The sequence below is a fragment of the Kogia breviceps genome, chromosome 2, assembly GCF_026419965.1.
Source record: "Kogia breviceps isolate mKogBre1 chromosome 2, mKogBre1 haplotype 1, whole genome shotgun sequence".
In the NCBI taxonomy this organism is placed as follows: Eukaryota; Metazoa; Chordata; class Mammalia; order Artiodactyla; family Physeteridae; genus Kogia; species Kogia breviceps.
The window spans coordinates 138,689,022-138,707,733 of record NC_081311.1 but is presented as its reverse complement, the minus strand read 5'-3'; the positions used below and the strand labels follow the sequence as shown (position 1 = coordinate 138,707,733).

Below are 18,712 nucleotides of genomic sequence, written 5' to 3'. Positions count from 1 at the left end.
CCCATGAAATGAGATTAGTCAATACATGAGCTCCCAAGAAGGTGTGAATAAGATGTACTTTTATTAATCCAGCCTTCAAGTGCATTGGGGGTGCTCTTTAATTAAAAGACTCTCCCTTTTTAAAACATAGAACTACCATATGATCAGTAATTCCACTCCTAGGTGTATATCCAAAAGAATTGAGAGCAGTGATGAAACATACTTGTACACCCATATTCATAGCACCATTATTCATTATGGCCAAAAGGTGAAAACAACACAAGTTTTCATCAATAGATCAATGGATAAACAAAATATGGTACATATGCACAATGGAATATTATTCGACTTTAAAATAAATGAAATCCTGATACCTGCTGTAACAGGATGGATCTTGAAAATATTACGCTTGATAAAATAAGCTATACACAGAGGGATAAATATTGTATGATTCCACTTATATGTGGTATCTAGAATCGGCAAAGTCATAGAGACAGAAAATAGAATAGAGGTTAACGGGAGCTGGCTGGGGAGAGGGAGGAAGGGATGTTAAATTGAATGGGTATAGTTTTTGTTAGGAATAATGAAAAAGTTTGGGGAATAAATGTGGTGATAGTTACAATTGTGAAGGTATTGGATGCCACTGTCTTGTACATTTAGGAATGGCTAAAATAATAAACATTGTTATGTATATTTTATCAAAATAATTCTTTAAAACCTATCTGTTTGCTACGAAATAGCTTTTTTATGATATTTAGTTAGAGACTGTGTGTCTGAAATTGGTTGATCACTTTCGGTTTGCAGGCTGCCGGCTCTCAGATCGGGATGATGGTCAATTCCTTCACTAACATCACCGTGGCCATGATCATCGCCTTCTTCTTTAGCTGGAAGCTAAGCCTGGTCATAGTGTGCTTCTTCCCGTTCTTGGCTTTATCGGGAGCCATACAAACCAAAATGTTGATGGGATTTGCCTCTCATGACAAGCAGGCTCTGGAGGTCGCAGGACAGGTAATCTCCCAGACCCACTTTGCAGACTGCTTATGGCTGAGTGGCTGTCAGACTGCTAAGAATGAGGGGTGCAAATGTCTATTTGTTTTTTTCAGCTTAATGGTTTCTCCAGGTCATGCCACCCACACAGAGAGGAGTTACTATCTTTTTAATGGCACATACTTTTAACTTTCACACTTCAGTGTCTGCCTGGCTTGTGGCAAATGTCTTTCCCAAAGAGAACCATGAGATATATACAGTTTAGGTCTCGAATACATTTAGGTTTTAGCTATGTACTTTTAAGAGTATGTCCTAATTAAATCTGGTTATCAGAGGTAAATGAAAATATGGCGGCATAGACAGATATCAGGAATAAGGAATCATGCACACACACATACACACACCCTCACCTTTTAACAAATTTACTATAAACTAGGTTTTTTCTCTTTAAAGAGGGAATGTGAACATTGCCCAAGTAGGCAGAAGCCAAAAGAATTTCATATGCCAATAGTAGGAAGTAGCCCACTTTTGTACCTTTTTTAGGATAGGACCCTAATTCAGAAACAGTGGTTATTTACCCTAGAGTAGACATTGAAACAAATACAGATTCGTAGTATAGACTAAAAGATAAACTTCATACTCAGTTTTAATCTATCTTATATAGTATTTGGTCATAATTTTTTAAGAAATAGAACTTAACATTTTAGGTTTATATTAGTAAACAATCTTTTTCTCTCAGACACATCTAAAGATACCATTTTGAACATTTCAAATGAATTCACAAAGATAGCCTTGTGTAGCATTTTTCCCCCTCTTCTCTCTTCCTCAACAAGTAGAGGCAACAAAGCCATGTTAGGATCAGGTAGTACTTGTGTTGAACTGATAGAATGTCTCAGCGTCCAGTCAAATTGACCTCCAGCAGCTTCTCTATGTTCCCAGATGATGCCCCCATCTGTGCCGTATACTGCCTTCTGTCATTTGCACCAGGTCTAATCCATGTAACGGTTGAAAGAGTCATGAAAGCAGTTATCTCTGCTCTTTTATTTCTAAAACTCTTTTTCATTCTTCAGATTACAAATGAAGCCCTCAGTAATATTCGCACTGTGGCTGGGATTGGAAAGGAGAGGCAGTTTATAGAAGTGTTTGAGACTGAACTGGAGAAGCCATACAAGACAGCCATCCGAAAAGCAAATGTTTACGGATTCTGCTTTGGTTTTTCCCAGTGCATTGTGTTTGTTGCTAATTCTGCTTCCTACAGATATGGAGGTTACTTAATTCCCAATGAGGGGCTCCATTTCAGCTATGTGTTCAGGTGAGGACTACCTGGCCAAAGTCATAAAAGATCAGCACTCTAGGGAGGAATGGTCTGGTTCTATCCAGACCATTTAAGCAGCTTCTGCTGCTTAAACCATCCCAAACATGGTGTCTTAAACAGCTCAGATTTATTTATTTATTTATTTATTTATTTATTTATTTTTTGCGGTACGCGGGCCTCTCGCTATTGTGGCCTCTTCTATTGCGGAGCACAGGCTCCGGACGCACAGGCCCAGCGACCATGGCTCACGGGCCCAGCCGCTCCGTGGCTTGTGGGATCTTCCCGGACCAGGGCACGAACCCGCGTCCCCTGCATCGGCAGGCGGACTCTCAACCACTGCGCCACCAGGGAAGCCCCAGATTTATTATTTCTTAAAGATTCTGTGTGCTGTCAGGGTGGTTCTTCTGGACTGGGCTGACTCACTCAGTCAGGCATCTGAGTGCCCTTCTTTCTCCACATGGCCTCTTAGCAGCTGAGCTTGTTTTCTTCACATTGTGTTCTCGGAGTTCCAAGTGCAACAGAAGATTGCAAGCCCCAACATGCAAGCGCTTGCCAACTCTGCATGCATCATGTTTTCTAATATCTCTTTGGCCAAAGAAAGTCATACGCCAAAGTCCAGATTCAGAGAAAAGAGGAGCGGACCCCATCTTTTGATGAGAGGTTCCGATAAGTGTTTCTCCTTTACTCTCACACGGCTATCACATGGCACTGATACCTGATGGCTGTGCTGCAGTTCAGTTTATCCTGACATTATTTACCTGGAGATAGCGTTGGGTCCTCCCACAGGTTAAGGGCTCAGTCTTACAAGACCGCCCCTTCCCCAACCCTCCACACCAAAGCAAGTCCAGGTCATCACCTGTGCTTCTGACCAACAAGCTGTAGACCCAAGGTTCCCATGACCTCATCCTCAGCTTTGATTAATATGCTAGAGCAGCTCACAGAACTCAGAGGAACATGTACTTACTAGATTACCAGTTTATTACAAAAGGATACAACTCAGGAACAGCCGGATGGAAGAGAAGCATAAGGTGTGGTATGTGGGAAGGGCTTGGAGTTTTCATACCCTCACCAAGAATGCCACTCTCCTCAAACCTCCACGTGTTCACCAGCCCAGAAGCTCTCTGCACTCTGTCTTTTGGGTTTTTATGTAGGCTCCATCACGTAGACCTGACTAATTAAATCATTGACCATTGTCGATTGAACTCAATCTCCAGCCTCTCCCCTCCCCTGAGGTTGGGGAAGGGACTGAAGTTCCACCCCTCTAATCGCATGGTTGGCTGTCCAGGCAACCAGGCCCCCTCCTCAGGTTATTTAGAGTTTTTACCAAAGTCACTTCATTAACATAACGAAAGACACTCGGTCCTCTCAAAAATTGGGAAATTCCAAGGGTTTAGGATTCTGTGCCAGGAACTGACAAAAGACCAATATAGTTTTCTTATCATAAGTCACAATATGGCAGAGGAATAAAAAAATCATATTGCAAAAGGGTGTGTACAGAGTAATAGGACAAATTAAGCATTTTCACAATCTACCATACTGGTTAATGCTGAGAAAATCTAAAGTCCTTGAATAAGATGGTTCCTAGACTACCTTATTTGAACTTCTTGTAAAGAAGGCACATGTCTAGCTGTCTCTTCCTAGGTAGAGAGAGCAAAGACTAGTCAGGGGAATTTTGTTCTTTTGTTTATAGCTGGAGTCTGTTCTTCTAATAAGGTTAGCTTTGAGTCCAGTTTCTCACATTTCCAGACACCTAAGGGTGTCAGGGTACCAATAGACTGGGTGCACATGCATATGGATGTGGTGTGATGGTGCAGGGAACCTTGGAAGGATGAGGGGGAGACGGTCTGAGAAAGCCTTGGAGGACATTAGGAAAATCGGCTGTAAAAGAAATCTCTTCTCCAGCCACGAGTTCTGTCTGCTTGCCCTCTATCTTCTAGAAATATAGGAGAAATTTTTTTCTCCTGCCCCACTATGCCCACCTCAACCAGGAAAGTCTCCTTTCTAAATTTTTGCGTATGTAGAGCTACTAACCCCAAATCAGAAATCACAAACTGTTGACTTGTTTAGTTTATGTAAGACTTTTGAAGAATTATTTGCCAACGTGTAAAAATTGGGACACTACAGAAAGCTCCCAATTTCTGGCTTCTCTTTAAAAAATGAAAGACATCATTTCCTGTTTTATTACGGGTGCTTGTCATAGCTTAAGTTTTGGACTGGGCTCCTAGAGATGTCTGGCTTTGCCAGTCTGGCCTAAAACAATTTCTGCTTATGAACTGAGCAGTAAAACACACAGAGAGGGCTTCCCTGGTGGCGCAGTGGTTGGGAGTCCGCCTGCCGATGCAGGGGACACGGGTTCGTGCCCCGGTCCGGGAAGATCCCACGTGCCGCGGAGCAGCTGTGCCTGTGAGCCATGACTGCTGAGCCTGCGCGTCCGGAGCCTGTGGTCCGCAACGGGAGAGGCCACAGCAGTGAGAGGCCCGTGTACCACACACACAAAAACCAAAACAGAGACACCCCACACCACCCCACCCCCACTGAGGCAAGCCCCATGGTGCATTGCAGTGCAGGTGGACAACTTCAGGGGGTGCCCCTCGCAGCATGGTCTATAGAGCAAAAGGGCTATCTCTTATCATATTTATCATTCATTTATTTATTCACTTATTTGCTCATTAATTATGCACACATTGAGGCTGGGACAAGTAGAAGGGTACAGGCAATTGCATCATGCTGTCTGAAGCATGAATTACGTGCCTGCTTGGTACAGAATTGATGCTTGTATCGCCAGTCATTGTCTTTTACACATTAATCATAGATTCATAGAATGTTAACATTGTAAAAATGCAACCCAATCCGGTGATCTTTCAACCTCCCTCCTTTTTTTTTTTTTTTTTTTTCTAAGAAGTCTTTTTTTCTCAAACAAATTTTTTTTAAAAGGCTGTCGTAGGGCTTCCCTGGTGGTGCAGTGGTTGGGAGTCCGCCTGCCGATGCAGGGGACACGGGTTCGTGCCCTGGTCCGGGAGGATCCCACGTGCCGCGGAGCAGCTGGGCCCGTGAGCCGTGGCCGCTGAGCCTGTGCGTCCGGAGCCTGTGCTCCGCAACGGGAGAGGCCGCAGCAGTGAGAGGCCCGCATACCGCAAAAAAAAAAAAAAAAAAAAAAAAAAAAAAAAAAAAAAAAAAAAAAAAAAAAAAAGGCTGTCGTAGTTGAAGCAGGGTTTGGAGATCTGAGGTCCCCTTGTTCAATCCTCCCCTCACCCTTTCTTCTTAGGACACAATTTGAAAAAGGCTAATGTCTCCAATCTCCCATTCCCAGACAAGTCTAAAGAGACCTGCTCAAGGCTGCTGGGTCCTTTCCAGGGCTAAACCCCCAAACTCCTGCCTCTTAGGCTGTCACACCAACCACACCGCGCCCTTTCTATCTGGGTGTCTGTCCAACTACAGGGTGATCTCTTCAGTTGTACTGAGTGCGACAGCTCTTGGGAGAGCCTCCTCTTATACCCCAAGTTACGCCAAAGCTAAAATCTCAGCCACACGCTTTTTCCAACTGCTGGACCGACAACCCACAATCAAGGTGTATAGCAGTGCAGGTGAAAGATGGGTAAGTATAGAGGGGTGAGAGGGCAGCAGGGGAAGCTTGTGCTTCTGTGTGTGTGCAGAGCAGCCATTGGGGCTGGTTATTCAAGACCACTTACCTTCTAAATTCTGCAGTGTATGGGTAAACTCATATGCCCTTGGAATGGACAGACAGTAGATTTACAAATGTAAAGGACAGAAGTACCTTAGCGTTAAAAATTCTTCGTAAAACTGGAACTTGAATAAGGCAATGATATCCAGTGAATACTTGTTTTATAGTACACAGGTACTATAAAACACACTTAGTTCCAGAATGAATGAAGCTACATGCCTTTTGAGACCTACCCAACCACCAGGATTTCTACTGATATCCTGGTATGGAATGTAGAAAAACCAGTTTCTCCTGTCCAATAATACTGATTTAATTCATGTTTATCTGTGTTCCACATGAGCTCATGTGGACTCCCAGAAAATTAATTTGATCTCAATGAAATATCACTTTTTCTAATTGATAGTCCCTACAGGTGTTTTTTAATCTTCCCTGCCTAATTTTTAATATCCCAGTATGTTCAAGAGCGCCAAAAACCCCTAAACCCCAGTAAAGTCAACTAAATTCAGAAATCTTTTAAAATTGGTCAAATGCCCTGTTTCTCCTTCAGCTCAATAAAAGGTAAGTCTCTGTGTGGTTTGTTAAATGTCTATCCATTTCTAGAGCTCACACGTCAGAGAGTACAACTCAACGTATTTCACCTTTGCAATTCAGGGCTCAAGTAACTTTCTGTGTAAGTCATTTCAAGTGTAATGCTATTATTTTAAATCTCTGGGGGAACAGAGCTGTAGGAATTTGCAGTTACTGGCTTCTGTGATGTAATCATATCCTCTCTTTTCTTCCATGCAGAATGTCAAAGAATGGGTGACAAGGAAATCCCCTTAGGTTAGAATGGGAATAAGAGGTCAAATATCTTTAAATTCAATGCTCAAGCCTCCTTTTATTCTACATCTACTGGAATAGGGACTAGAATGCCATTTTATTAATTTGCTGTCTTTACACTTTGCACTTTGGTAGCTTGGTGTTGAAGGTATCTTAAGCAAGGATTTAAAACAGGCTTAGGTGCATTTTCAATAGTCTAGATTCTAGTAGAGCATATATAATTCTAATCTTCCCATCCACAGGACAACTTCCAGGGGCAGATTGACTTTGTTGACTGTAAATTTACTTATCCTTCCCGACCTGATATACAAGTTCTGAATGGTCTCTCAGTGTCTGTTGGTCCAGGGCAAACCCTGGCATTTGTTGGAAGCAGTGGATGTGGTAAAAGCACCAGTATTCAGCTGTTGGAACGTTTCTATGATCCTGACCAAGGGAAGGTGGTAAGCAATGCAAAATTGTCAGTGCATTTGAGAATTTTGCTTTCTGCAGAGTATCTCCAACCCCTAAAAGTCATCTTCAAGGTTGTGTCTTGCCAGACTCATTCCAAAGTGCTTGCCTTGGACAGTATTTTCCAGTTCCAGTCATTTGCTGGTTGACCTGATTCTACCTCACAATTTCTAACATTATATTCTTCCCAGTTCCAGATGGTCTGCTGACCAGTTAGGCAAAGAAAACTGCAAACCTGGAGATGAGTGTACTTAACAGAAGCAGTCACTTACCTGTAAATGGGGCAGAAAGTACAGACTAATCAGGAAACTAATGACTGGGAATGGAAAAAGTGGGGGTGATAAGAAACACAATGATAAATGAGTAAGAAAGGGAATTTAGTATGAAAAATCGGAGACAATCCTGGTTCAAGAAGCTAAAGTCTAAATAATATAAGGACCTCAAATTGGTAGTCATATGCCATAAATCTTTGGTAAGGATGTTTGAAAAATGGGTGGTTTGCTTTGTTTCTTATTTTCCACAGAATTTCTTCCTCTTTTCTCTTCTTTTCTTTTTCCTTTCTATTTTTTCCAAATAATATATGCAGAGGAGCACAAAGTAAAATAAGAAAGATTTGTTTGAAAAAACAAAACAAAACCAACCCCTTATTCCACCCTGTCCACCCCCCCATTCTCCATTTTTTCTGCTCAAAGGCAGCTATCTTTAACCACTTTATGTTTTTAGATCTCCCAATGATTACCTCAAAGTCCCTAGATAATATGCTTATGCTGCTGTTTCACGATTTAACGAATTTAGACCCTCTGTTGATTTATTCTCAAGAGATGGAAATTTAGCTTACCCTCACTTCTCCCTCTCCTTTTACCCACCTCCTCCCAATATGGTTACATTACTTTTAAAATTTCTTTTATTTGTAAATTTAATTAATACACTTCTGTTTCTTTTCCATCACCTATAGATAACATCTCTTGAATTCTCATTTTCTAAGATGAGAATATGAGCAATTCTACCTCTATTTTCACCTCTTCCTCCCTCTTTTTACCTCTCAAGTCCTAATAACTATACTTTTATATTATCTTTTTTTTCTTTAATTGGAGTATAATTGCTTTACAATGCTGTGTTAGTTTCTGCTGTACAATGAAGTGAATCAGCTGTATGTATACATACATCCCCTCCCTCTCGGACCTCCCTCCCTCCCCCTCCCACCCCCCCATCTGGGTCGTCACAGAGCACTGAGCTGATCTCCCTGTGCTATACAGCAGGTTCCCACTAGCTATCCGTTTTACACATGGTAGTGTATTTATGTCAAACCTAATCTCCCGATTTGTCCAACCCTCCCCTTCCCCCACTGTGTCCACATGTCTGTCTCTACATCTATGTCTCTATTCCTGCCCTACAAATCGGTTCACTATTTTTCTAGATTCGACATATATGCGTTAATATATGATATTTGTTTTTCTCTTTCTGCCTTACTTCACTCTGTATGACAGACTCTAGATCCATCCACATCTCTACAAATGACCCAGTTTCATTCCTTTTTATGGCTGAGTAATATTCCATTGTATATATGTACTACATTTTTAAAAAAGAATATAAAATGCTTACCTTTTGTTTATAACATTTATTATCTTTCATGCTTTTACTCTAGGTTGATTCTAAAAGTTGAAAATCTATTAACTTTTATTATGGCTAAGTAAATATTGTTCATCTCATAGTTAAGTAGTGAGGTACATTAGCATTACATTTTTCTTTCTTTCTTTCTTTTTTTTTTTTTTTTTTTTTTTGCGGTACGCGGGCCTCTCACTGTTGTGGCCTCTCCCGTTGCGGAGCACAGGCTCCGGACGTGCAGGCTCAGCGGCCATGGCTCACGGGCCCAGCCACTCTGCGGCATGTGGAATCTTTCCGGACCGGGGCACGAACCCGCATCCCCTGCATCAGCAGGCGGACTCTCAACCACTGCACCACCAGGGAAGCCCCATTTTTCTTTCTTGATTGTTTTTCTGAAAGACTTTTTTTTTCTTGCATTCTCTGCCTTTATAAAATCTTTAGTTTCTTCCAATGTCTCTCTCCTGATACCTAGTCAGAGGAACCTGCTTCTTTCCCTTATTTCTGCCACTGCCTGGACTAATTACATCCTACACCTACTGAACAACAGTCAGCCTATGAATTTCCTGTAGTATCTTTTGGATTAGATCCATTATTTCCTGGTTCCTGTATCTTCCTCTTTCTTTGGTTTTCCATCTTATTTTGTTGGAGTGCATCTGCAAGTAGTTTTCTAAGAAATGATTCAGAGGTGTGGGTCTGACTGATTATTTAATCCTTTTTTTTTTGAAAAAGGACTTTCTGATATCCCTGAATAGTATAATCTTCATTGCAATGAGGATAGATAACATGATGAGAAATGCTGAAAGAAACTTGAAAGAGGCAACTAAATTTCCCTTACATAAAGCAAAAAAAGAAAACAAGCAGATAGTGGTAAAATCCAGGAAATTATGAAAATAAGGAATAAGAGTTGATTATCTGTAGTTTATAATCACTTTTATTAATTTTAGGTATAGATATTTTAATTTGTTTGAAAGTATTTGGTGATTGATGAATCTAGAAAGGACATTGCACTGGAGGTCTGATCTCTACAAAGGAGAGGATCCAGTTTCCCCAAATGTCAGATCTTTCATGTCTATCACCCAGGTAGACTGTGAACTACATGACATGCAGGGACCTGAATCCTTCATGTTTGACTTCTTCAACATTAACATGTATATTAAGTATATTTCTCTGAATGTACTCAGTGAATGTTCTGGTCGCAGGTAGAAAGCAATGCCCATGAAGAAATCAGTATGATTCCTTGCATTTCATAGACACAATATATTTTGTTACATCATCGTAAAATGTTTCTACAAACGTTTTTCAGTAGGAGAAATACCACCTTTAATGCAATTTTTAAAAATCCTCTTTGCTCTTAAGGAAGCTAACAAACTCAGACAGGCAACGTTTTCAACATTTAATTAGGTACCTATGATGTGCCCAGCACTGCATTAGGCCCTGTGGGAAATTCTAAGGAGCATGAAGCATGTCTTATGTCTTCTAGGAGTTTACAATACTAGCATATAGACAACAATTAGCAAACAGCTCCAGTATTTAATTGTTAAACCGTGCTTTGCAGTCTATAAGTACTATGGAAAATGCATAGAGGAAGATGAGCGAGAGCTAATTGTTGAAGAATGCCTTACATTTTTTCTAGTAGTGTCTGTTTTTTACACTGCCAAAAAATTATCTAAAACATCATATATTTACACCATTTAATATAATCTTTTTCTGAAATCATGGGGCCAAATACTTACCAGTATTATAGTATGTGAGACATACTGTACCTTTACTATTCTAAGGCTTTTAAGTGAAAGAGCTCAAATGGTAGACATATGAGTTCCTGTAATTAACTGCCTAGATAGATCATGCATTCCTAAAAAACAGAGATTATTTTTTCTTTCTTTCTTTATTATTGTTTTAACATCTTTATTGGAGTATAATTGCTTTACAATGGTGTGTTAGTTTCTGCTTTATAACAACGTGAATCAGCTATACATATACATATATCCCCATATCTCCTCCCTCTTGCATCTCCCTCACACCCTCCCTATCTCACCCCTCTAGGTGGTCACAAAGCACCGAGCTGATCTCCCTGTGCTATACGGCTGCTTCCCACTAGCTATCTATTTTACATTTGGTAGTGTATATATGTCCATGCCACTCTCTCACTTCATCCCAGATTACTCTTCCCCCTCCCCGTGTCCTCAAGTCCATTGTCTAGTAGGTCTGTGTCTTTATTCCCATCCTGCTCCTAGGTTCTTCATAACCACTTTTTTTTTTTTTTTTAGATTCCATATATATGTGTTAGCATACGGTATTTGTTTTTCTCTTTCTGACTTACTTCACTCTGTATGACAGACTCTAGGTCCATCCACCTCGCTACAAATTATTTTTTCTTTATATAGCATACAAAAGACTGTCTAGCATGGTGCCTTTGTGGCAGGTAATTCAGTATACGTTTGTTGGTTGACTAAGTGAATAAATGTACTCCTTTCTTACTGGGGTCTGTTATCTCAATTATTCAGAGGTTAGAATCAGTAAAATCAAGGAAACAGGTTTGATTCTTACATTGTCTAACAGCTTTACATAGGAAACCCCATTTCATAACCTATGGAGTCTCAAAATTGAGCAATTCTGTGTACTTGGAGAGGATGTGCTACACCAAAGGATAAGGGGAAGTTTTGGGTTTTTTTAACTAGATACTGTCTGGAGTGCCTTTGCTGTTTGTATACTACTACCTGTGGAACTAGAGCCTGGGAAGCAACCATGTCTGATCACAACTTTGACACCACTCTGGCAGACACCACCTCCAGAGGTCAAAGGCGATATAACTTATTTCCAAGAGTCCTTGGATTGTTGTCTCTTAAGCAAAGCAAATATCTTGCATAACACTAACTCTAGGATACAAACTTTCCTCACTGCTGGAATTCTAAAACTCAGTGCCCTGGTTGTCACCTCTTTTGGCAGATGATAGATGGGCATGACAGCAAAAATGTAAACGTCCAGTTTCTCCGCTCAAAGATTGGAATCGTTTCCCAGGAACCAGTGTTGTTTGCCTGTAGCATAGTGGACAATATCAAGTATGGAGACAACACCAAAGAAATCCCCATAGAAAAAGTCATAGAAGCTGCAAAGCAGGCTCAGCTGCATGACTTTGTCATGTCCCTTCCAGAGGTGGGTACCAAGTCAGAGTCATTCCCTATGGCAGACAGGGAGGGAGAGAGGTAGAATGACTAAAAAGTATTATGATTGTGGCTCAAGGAGAAGGTCAAAGGCAACACAACTTATTTCCCAGTGCCCTGAGATCATCTCAGTCTTTTATGCAATATAAATGTCCTTCATCAATATAATCTTTAGTTTTGGAAAGTAGTATATTATCCAGCACCAAGGATGCTCTATTACTTGTTGTAAGTAAAGCAGTACCACACTGAGCATCAGCTTAGCATAACGGAAAAAAATCCTGAGATTTGGAACAGACATTGATTTGAATCCAGTCTTGGCCACTTTTCTAGTGTAAAGTTACTTCTGTAACAATTACTTTTCTGAGACTCAGTCATCTACAAAATGCAAAAAATAACTTAGAATGAGAGAGCACACATAATAGCCTCACAAAGAAAGCTGCTGCTGTTACTGTTGTCATCATGATCATTTCATTACTTGGCAGCAACTCCTGTGCATGATGGGTAAGTTGCATTTGCCTTGGAGTTCCTTACTTTCCCAGAGCCAAGTTTGAATGTAGTGTGATATTGACTCTGCATTTTTCCATCCACCAAGGGTCTCTCTTGGTGGTTGGTCACTAAGAAAATTAAGACATGGAAACTGAAAAATAGTAATCGGGAGAAGATGATTTCTGTAAACATTAAATGATAAGCTGGTTAGAATAGTTAGTACAATACCTGATGCATAGTAAATGCTCTGTGAATGTTACTGTTTTTTACATAGGCATCAGGTAGGGATTTTCCTTCATAATTTCATCTAAAACAACAAATATGTTAACTAGTTACTAATATCTGCATTTTTCAGATGAGTTTGCAGCTCACAGAAATTTAAATAATTTGTTCATGATCACAGAGCTGGTATGCAGCAAGAGTGAAGATTGAAAGTTAGGTTTGTGTTCCAGAATGATGCTACCTCAACAAGGGAATGGACCAGGACATCTCTTGAAGGCTCTTATATGCCTAGGGTCATTCTGTCTTGGAATGATCTTCCAGACAGGAGTTTGGAAATCAGGGAATCTTAAATCAGGGAAGATCTCATACGCAAGGAGACAGTGATGAAAAATACAAACCTAGAAGAAATGCAGAAAAAGGGATACAAAGTCCCTGTGTTTCCCAACATGAAAGGTCATAAAACGACATATTTTTCTAAATATTCCTAAATGGATTTGACATCCTTTATACAAATTATTCCCAGGGGCTTCCCTGGTGGAGCAGTGGTTGAGAGTCCGCCTGCCGATGCAGGGGACACGGGTTTGTGCCCTGGTCCGGGAAGATCCCATGTGCCGCGGAGCGGCTGGGCCCGTGAGCCATGAGCCTGCGTGTCCAGAGCCTGTGCTCCTCAACGGGAGAGGCCACAGCAGTGAGAGACCCACGTACCGCAAAAAAATAATAATAATAAAAAATATTCCCAATTTCAGAAAAAAAACAAATTGTTTAAATCCTCAGAGGGGTCATTGATGTGGGCTCCATACAACACAGGAGCAATGGCTGTTTCTGCTTCTCAAACTTACCATATTTTTTCCAGAAATATGAAACTAATGTTGGGTCCCAGGGGTCTCAACTCTCTCGAGGGGAGAAACAACGAATTGCTATTGCTCGGGCCATCATACGAGATCCTAAAATCTTGCTACTAGATGAAGCTACTTCTGCCTTAGACACAGAAAGTGAAAAGGTAGGTATTGATTTTCTAAAGTCTTAGATCATTATAAATGAGTTTTTTGCTGTAATATTTGTCCCTATAAAACGGCAGTATTGTTAATTTTCTGATTCATTAATAGTAGAAATTGCTACTCCTTTGCAGCACCCAAAGACAATAGTCTAGAGAAAGTGATTTAAAATAGGATTGCTTCAAATAAAAAAATTTTTTTCATTTTAAAATAAGAATTGTTTTTAAGATTGTTTAGGCTAGGTGACACTTTTTTCATGGGCAAATAATGAGCTTTCTTAATAAAATAAAATAATCCAGGCCATCTGATAGGCATTTCATATTTTATAGTTCTAAAGTTCCATTTTCAGAGCAGGTGGGAAGCATACAACACAAAGTTAGAGGCGGTATCTGATGTGCAGTTTGCATGAAAGGAAATATAATTGGGTAAAACACAATTATGAAATTTACCATTTAAAATTAACTCCTAAAAGTCAGGATTCTGTTTTGGAGAGAGCTAAAATGTCCTCAATGAAGAACAGTATCAGGAGTGACCATTTAACTGTTACCTTACATTGTTTCCTTGGTTTCATTTTAGCAAACTAGACCCTCAAGTATTGTACAATTACTTTGTGATCTTGTAGTTTGGTTCATTCTGGCTTCATTGAAATTTTTCAGCTTGTAGACTGCAATTTAAGTCGCTGATGCATTGCATTCAGCAAATATTTATTTATCCTCTCTCTCCTGTCAAGCCTTTGGGTTTAACCCCTGAATATAGAGAAATTAATCAGGTGGTATGAAACCGAACTCTCGCAATGGTGGGCCAGGGAACAAGCATGTGTCTTTGCATCAACTTTCCATCTTCTCTTTGCAGACGGTGCAGGTTGCCTTGGACAAAGCCAGAGAAGGTCGGACCTGCATTGTCATTGCCCATCGTTTGTCCACCATCCGGAACTCGGATATCATTGCTGTCATGTCACAGGGGATGGTGATTGAAAAGGGGACCCATGAAGAACTGATGGCTCAGAAAGGAGCCTACTACAAACTAGTCACCACAGGAGCCCCCATCAGTTGACCTGACTTGAGAACTTCATGCACAGTTGATGCACCAATTACAGAAATGCTGTGGGTTTTTTTTTTCTTTAAGCAGAAATAATGATACTTTACTTTTGCAGACACAGTCATACATTGGCATCCGAGCTAATTTCTAATGACTTTCAATAGTAATTTAGTTTTAAATGTCTGTATATAGAAAATGAAAGAAACTAGAGTCAGTGGCAGTGAGAATCCAAAGTCAAGCAGCTGCTCAGCCATCACCCAGTGCTTTCTCCATGCAGGAGCCAGTCCCAGTTACTACGTGGGTATTAGCCAGACTTGGAGGAAATGAGACTGAATTTCTCAGGGACAGAGAACCATCCTCTGCATTTTTGAACCCTCAGTGTACACAAACCCTGGTCGAGAATAGGCACTCGACAAATGTTTACTGAGCTGGGCCAAGATCATATGGAGAAGAACACAAGGACTGAAGACCAACCATATCTTTTGACTGAAGTTTTCTTGCATGTGAAAGCAGATTCACTTACGTCTAAGGATGAGGACGGGGAAAGGAGGACTTTGATACTCTGGATGCTCTCAGGCTGAAAGGGGCAGAAAAAGGCAAATATTAGCAGCAGCTTACCAGTCTGGGATGTTCATTTATAGATTCAAGGTTAGTATGTGGGTGGTGAAGTCCCCATTTACTGGACTAGATTCTGGAGCAGGGGGTCTATCCCAAGCCTGTTGGGATAGACCCAACATCCCCCTCCACGTTGTTTGCTGTCCTTTGTTTCTCCAAATCCCAGCGTGAAATGAAAATAGTGAATTTTACCTTGTATAAGTATTTTCTTCCTATGGCCAACAAATGAAATTCTGCCTACAAATTAAGCCTGAGCTATTGTATATTGAGGTATATTATTTATGTTTCTGGTCCAGTGTTTCCTGGTAAATAACCACACAGGTGGTTTAACAGGTTAACTAGTTAGGTCAGGAGAATTGATGGTTGCAAAGTCAGGGAGGGAGAGGGTGGAGGACAGCATTCTAGTTAAGTTATGACAAATGGCAGCGACAAGTAAGTTGCAGAATAAAAATGCCATGAGAAGGAATTAAGCTTTGCAGTAAGCATGTGCTCATCTTGTAATATTGAAGAAAGAAGACCAAAATCTGTTTAAGTTTGCATTTCAAAGAGGAGGAACATAAGCTCTGTGCTGGGAGGCTGCCAGTTTCCTGGAATAGAATGTGTGGGATGAGAAAAACGGATGATTAAGAGTTATTTTTTAGGGGTTTCCCTGGTGGCGCAGTGGTTAAGAATCCGCCTGCCAATTCAGGAGACACGGGTTCAAGCCCTGGTCCGGGAAGATCCCACATGCCACGGAGCAGCTAAGCCCATGCGCCACAACTACTGAGCCTGTGCTCTAGAGCCTGCGAGCCACAACTACTGAGCTCATGTGCCACAACTACTGAAGCCTGCGTGCCTAGATCCCGTGCTCTGCAGCAAGAGAAGCCACGACAATGAGAAGCCCGCACACCACAACAAAGAGTGGCCTCTGCTCGCTGCAACTAGAGAAAGCCCACAGGCAGAAATGAAGACCCAACGCAGTCAAAAATAAATAAATAAAAATTTTAAAAGAAAGAGTTATTTTTTAAACAAGGTCCTTGGAAGTTATTGATGAGAGGGAAAATGTTGACTGGAGAAGGCTTGAAATGATTTGGGAAAAACATTGAATTACAACTTCAAAAATATAGAAATAAAGTTGCAAGTTTATTTTGCAACACCAGGAGTGCCAGTGGCTTCATTTTTGTTCCGTATCCTGTATCACTCACAAAGATTTGGTTTCTACAGTTTTATATTATTGTTTCTCAGGTGATGGAGGGACTTGCTTAATCTGTTGTGTCTGACACTTATCTCGTCTTTCTGTAATTTCTAATGCTTTCAGGATGGGTTCTGCTGTGATCAAACTCTCCCTGTTACCCCAGTTAATAAAAGTTTACAGAAGAAAAAAATAGAAGGATTGGAAGATAAAGTTGGGGAAATTTCCCTGAGGGCAGGACAGAAAGAGATGAAAAGTTAGAAAATAAAATTTAGAAGAACAATTCAGGAGATGCAATAATTAGCTAACAGCAGTTCCAGAAAGACAGTGTAGAGAAAACTGAGGGGGAAAATGATTAAATAGTCCAAGAATATGTCCTGTAATTGAAGGATGTGAATTTCCAACTTGAAAGAGTTCACCAAGTGTCAAATATAATAAATAAACAGAGATCCTACCTGGGCACACTATTATGCAATTTTGGAAAACTGGGGGAAAGGAGAAGATACTAAAATTTTCTAAGAGACATATAATACGAAACATAATGACATAGGATCTCTTGACAATGACACTAAAAGTCAGAAGACATAAAGATTTGCCTTCAGAATTCTGAGGGAAAAATTATCTCCATCCTGGAATTGTATACCTAGCAAACTATTCTCAAGAATGAGAGAGGCCTAAAGAAATTCTGTCATGTAAGTGTCTCAAAACTGCATGGAAGCAGATACCCATAAACCAGAAATGCTACTATTTGAGGAAAAAAAAATAGAAGAGTTGGCCTCTAGATCCTTTTGTATAGAAACACCTTTTCATACAGTTACTCTAAATCTATTCTACATGTGCTCTTAGGAAATTGTTTCAATAAAAAGACTTTGAATTTAGTAGTGCAGTCATGCATGCAATTTTTGGCAATCATACACTCATTTAAAAAGGTAGATCCTTTAATTTTTTGATGCTATGTCCCGAAAGAGGAAAATACATAGGATCATAATTAGGTATAGTTCGCCACATATTTGTTCATGAATTAAATGTAAGTTTCCTTTCCTAAGATAATATCAGAATATTCTATTCAGGTTGTTTTAGGATCCTGCCTCATGTTTCCAACTAAGAGTTGGATCTATTAATATCTCTTATGCATGCAGAATCTCTCTGCAGTCAGAGCACATAAGGATATTAGTGGAGATAAAAAATTGCAAATTTGGTCGCTGTTTCCAAACACATTTTGAGATAAATTTACATATGTGTGTGTGCCATTATAGAATAAGCATTATGTCCATTTGTATTTGCTGAAAATTTCCAGATCAAGTGAATAATCTCACCTGCCTATAAGAGACGTCAGGTGAAATTAACTTAAACGAAATTTGAAACACAATTCCAATTTCTTTCACACTGTTTTCAATTAAATGTCCAATTAATTTAAATGGATAGACTGTAAATAAAGCAATGCACATGATTATATGTAATTAGCACTGGCCAACATTATAATGTGCTCATTAGTGAGTTGTATGATATCTTAAGGCTCATAATGAGTAACCAGGGTAGGCGTGATTGGCATGTAGCTGTCTGGATGCAACTACTCAACCCAATAAATCAGCGCTAAGACAAACTGTGCAGTAGAAAAAGGAAGAAGAATATATAGCCAGTCAGTGAGTTGGCAGTTCCTTCCTTCCTATAATTCAGGTACAGCTCCTACTCTCAGATATAAAGAGATAGATGTGAGAACAGACTACCTAGAGATAGAAAGGGAACTGTTCACTGAAGGTGACCCAGAGCTAGTGTCTATAGTTAAGAATGACTACAGAAAAGAAAGAAAATTGTGCTTATTGGTTGAGAGTATGTATTTCTGATATATCAAGTATGGAATCAAAGTAAGAGATGAGCAATGTTTTCATAAAATACCTTAGAGTTTGAAAATTCAATTAATCATTTAAATATACCCCATAGTAACATTCACAAAGCATTTCATAATTTAGAAAGCACCTTGCCTTCATAATTTTTGTGTGTTATTGTGAAACCATTTAGTAGGTTGCAGAGGAGGAAGGCAGCTGTAAGTTGCATTCATTGTTATATACATAAGAAGTTGTAGGTTGACATCCAATCCTATACCCTTTCCCCTTGAGATAGAGGGGCCTCTATCTCAGAGGTTGGAAAGTAAAATATTTACCTTCCCAGACTCCTTTGCAGCTAGGGTAA

At 40.1% G+C, this 18,712-nt stretch overlaps 1 protein-coding gene across 1 annotated transcript in view; it reads left to right on the top strand.

The window, feature by feature from the left end:
* The window catches only part of ABCB11 (ATP binding cassette subfamily B member 11), an 85,031-nt gene extending 69,434 nt beyond the window's left edge, over positions 1 to 15,597 (top strand). The window contains exons 21-27 of the mRNA XM_059053947.2: positions 784 to 987; positions 2,037 to 2,278; positions 5,720 to 5,876; positions 7,025 to 7,222; positions 11,781 to 11,987; positions 13,557 to 13,703; positions 14,551 to 15,597. Of these exons, the coding sequence (XP_058909930.1) occupies positions 784 to 987; positions 2,037 to 2,278; positions 5,720 to 5,876; positions 7,025 to 7,222; positions 11,781 to 11,987; positions 13,557 to 13,703; positions 14,551 to 14,751 (1,356 nt within the window). The 3' untranslated portion in view covers positions 14,752 to 15,597. The remainder of the gene's footprint in view (positions 1 to 783; positions 988 to 2,036; positions 2,279 to 5,719; positions 5,877 to 7,024; positions 7,223 to 11,780; positions 11,988 to 13,556; positions 13,704 to 14,550) is intronic.
* Positions 15,598 to 18,712: the final 3,115 nt, after the last annotated feature.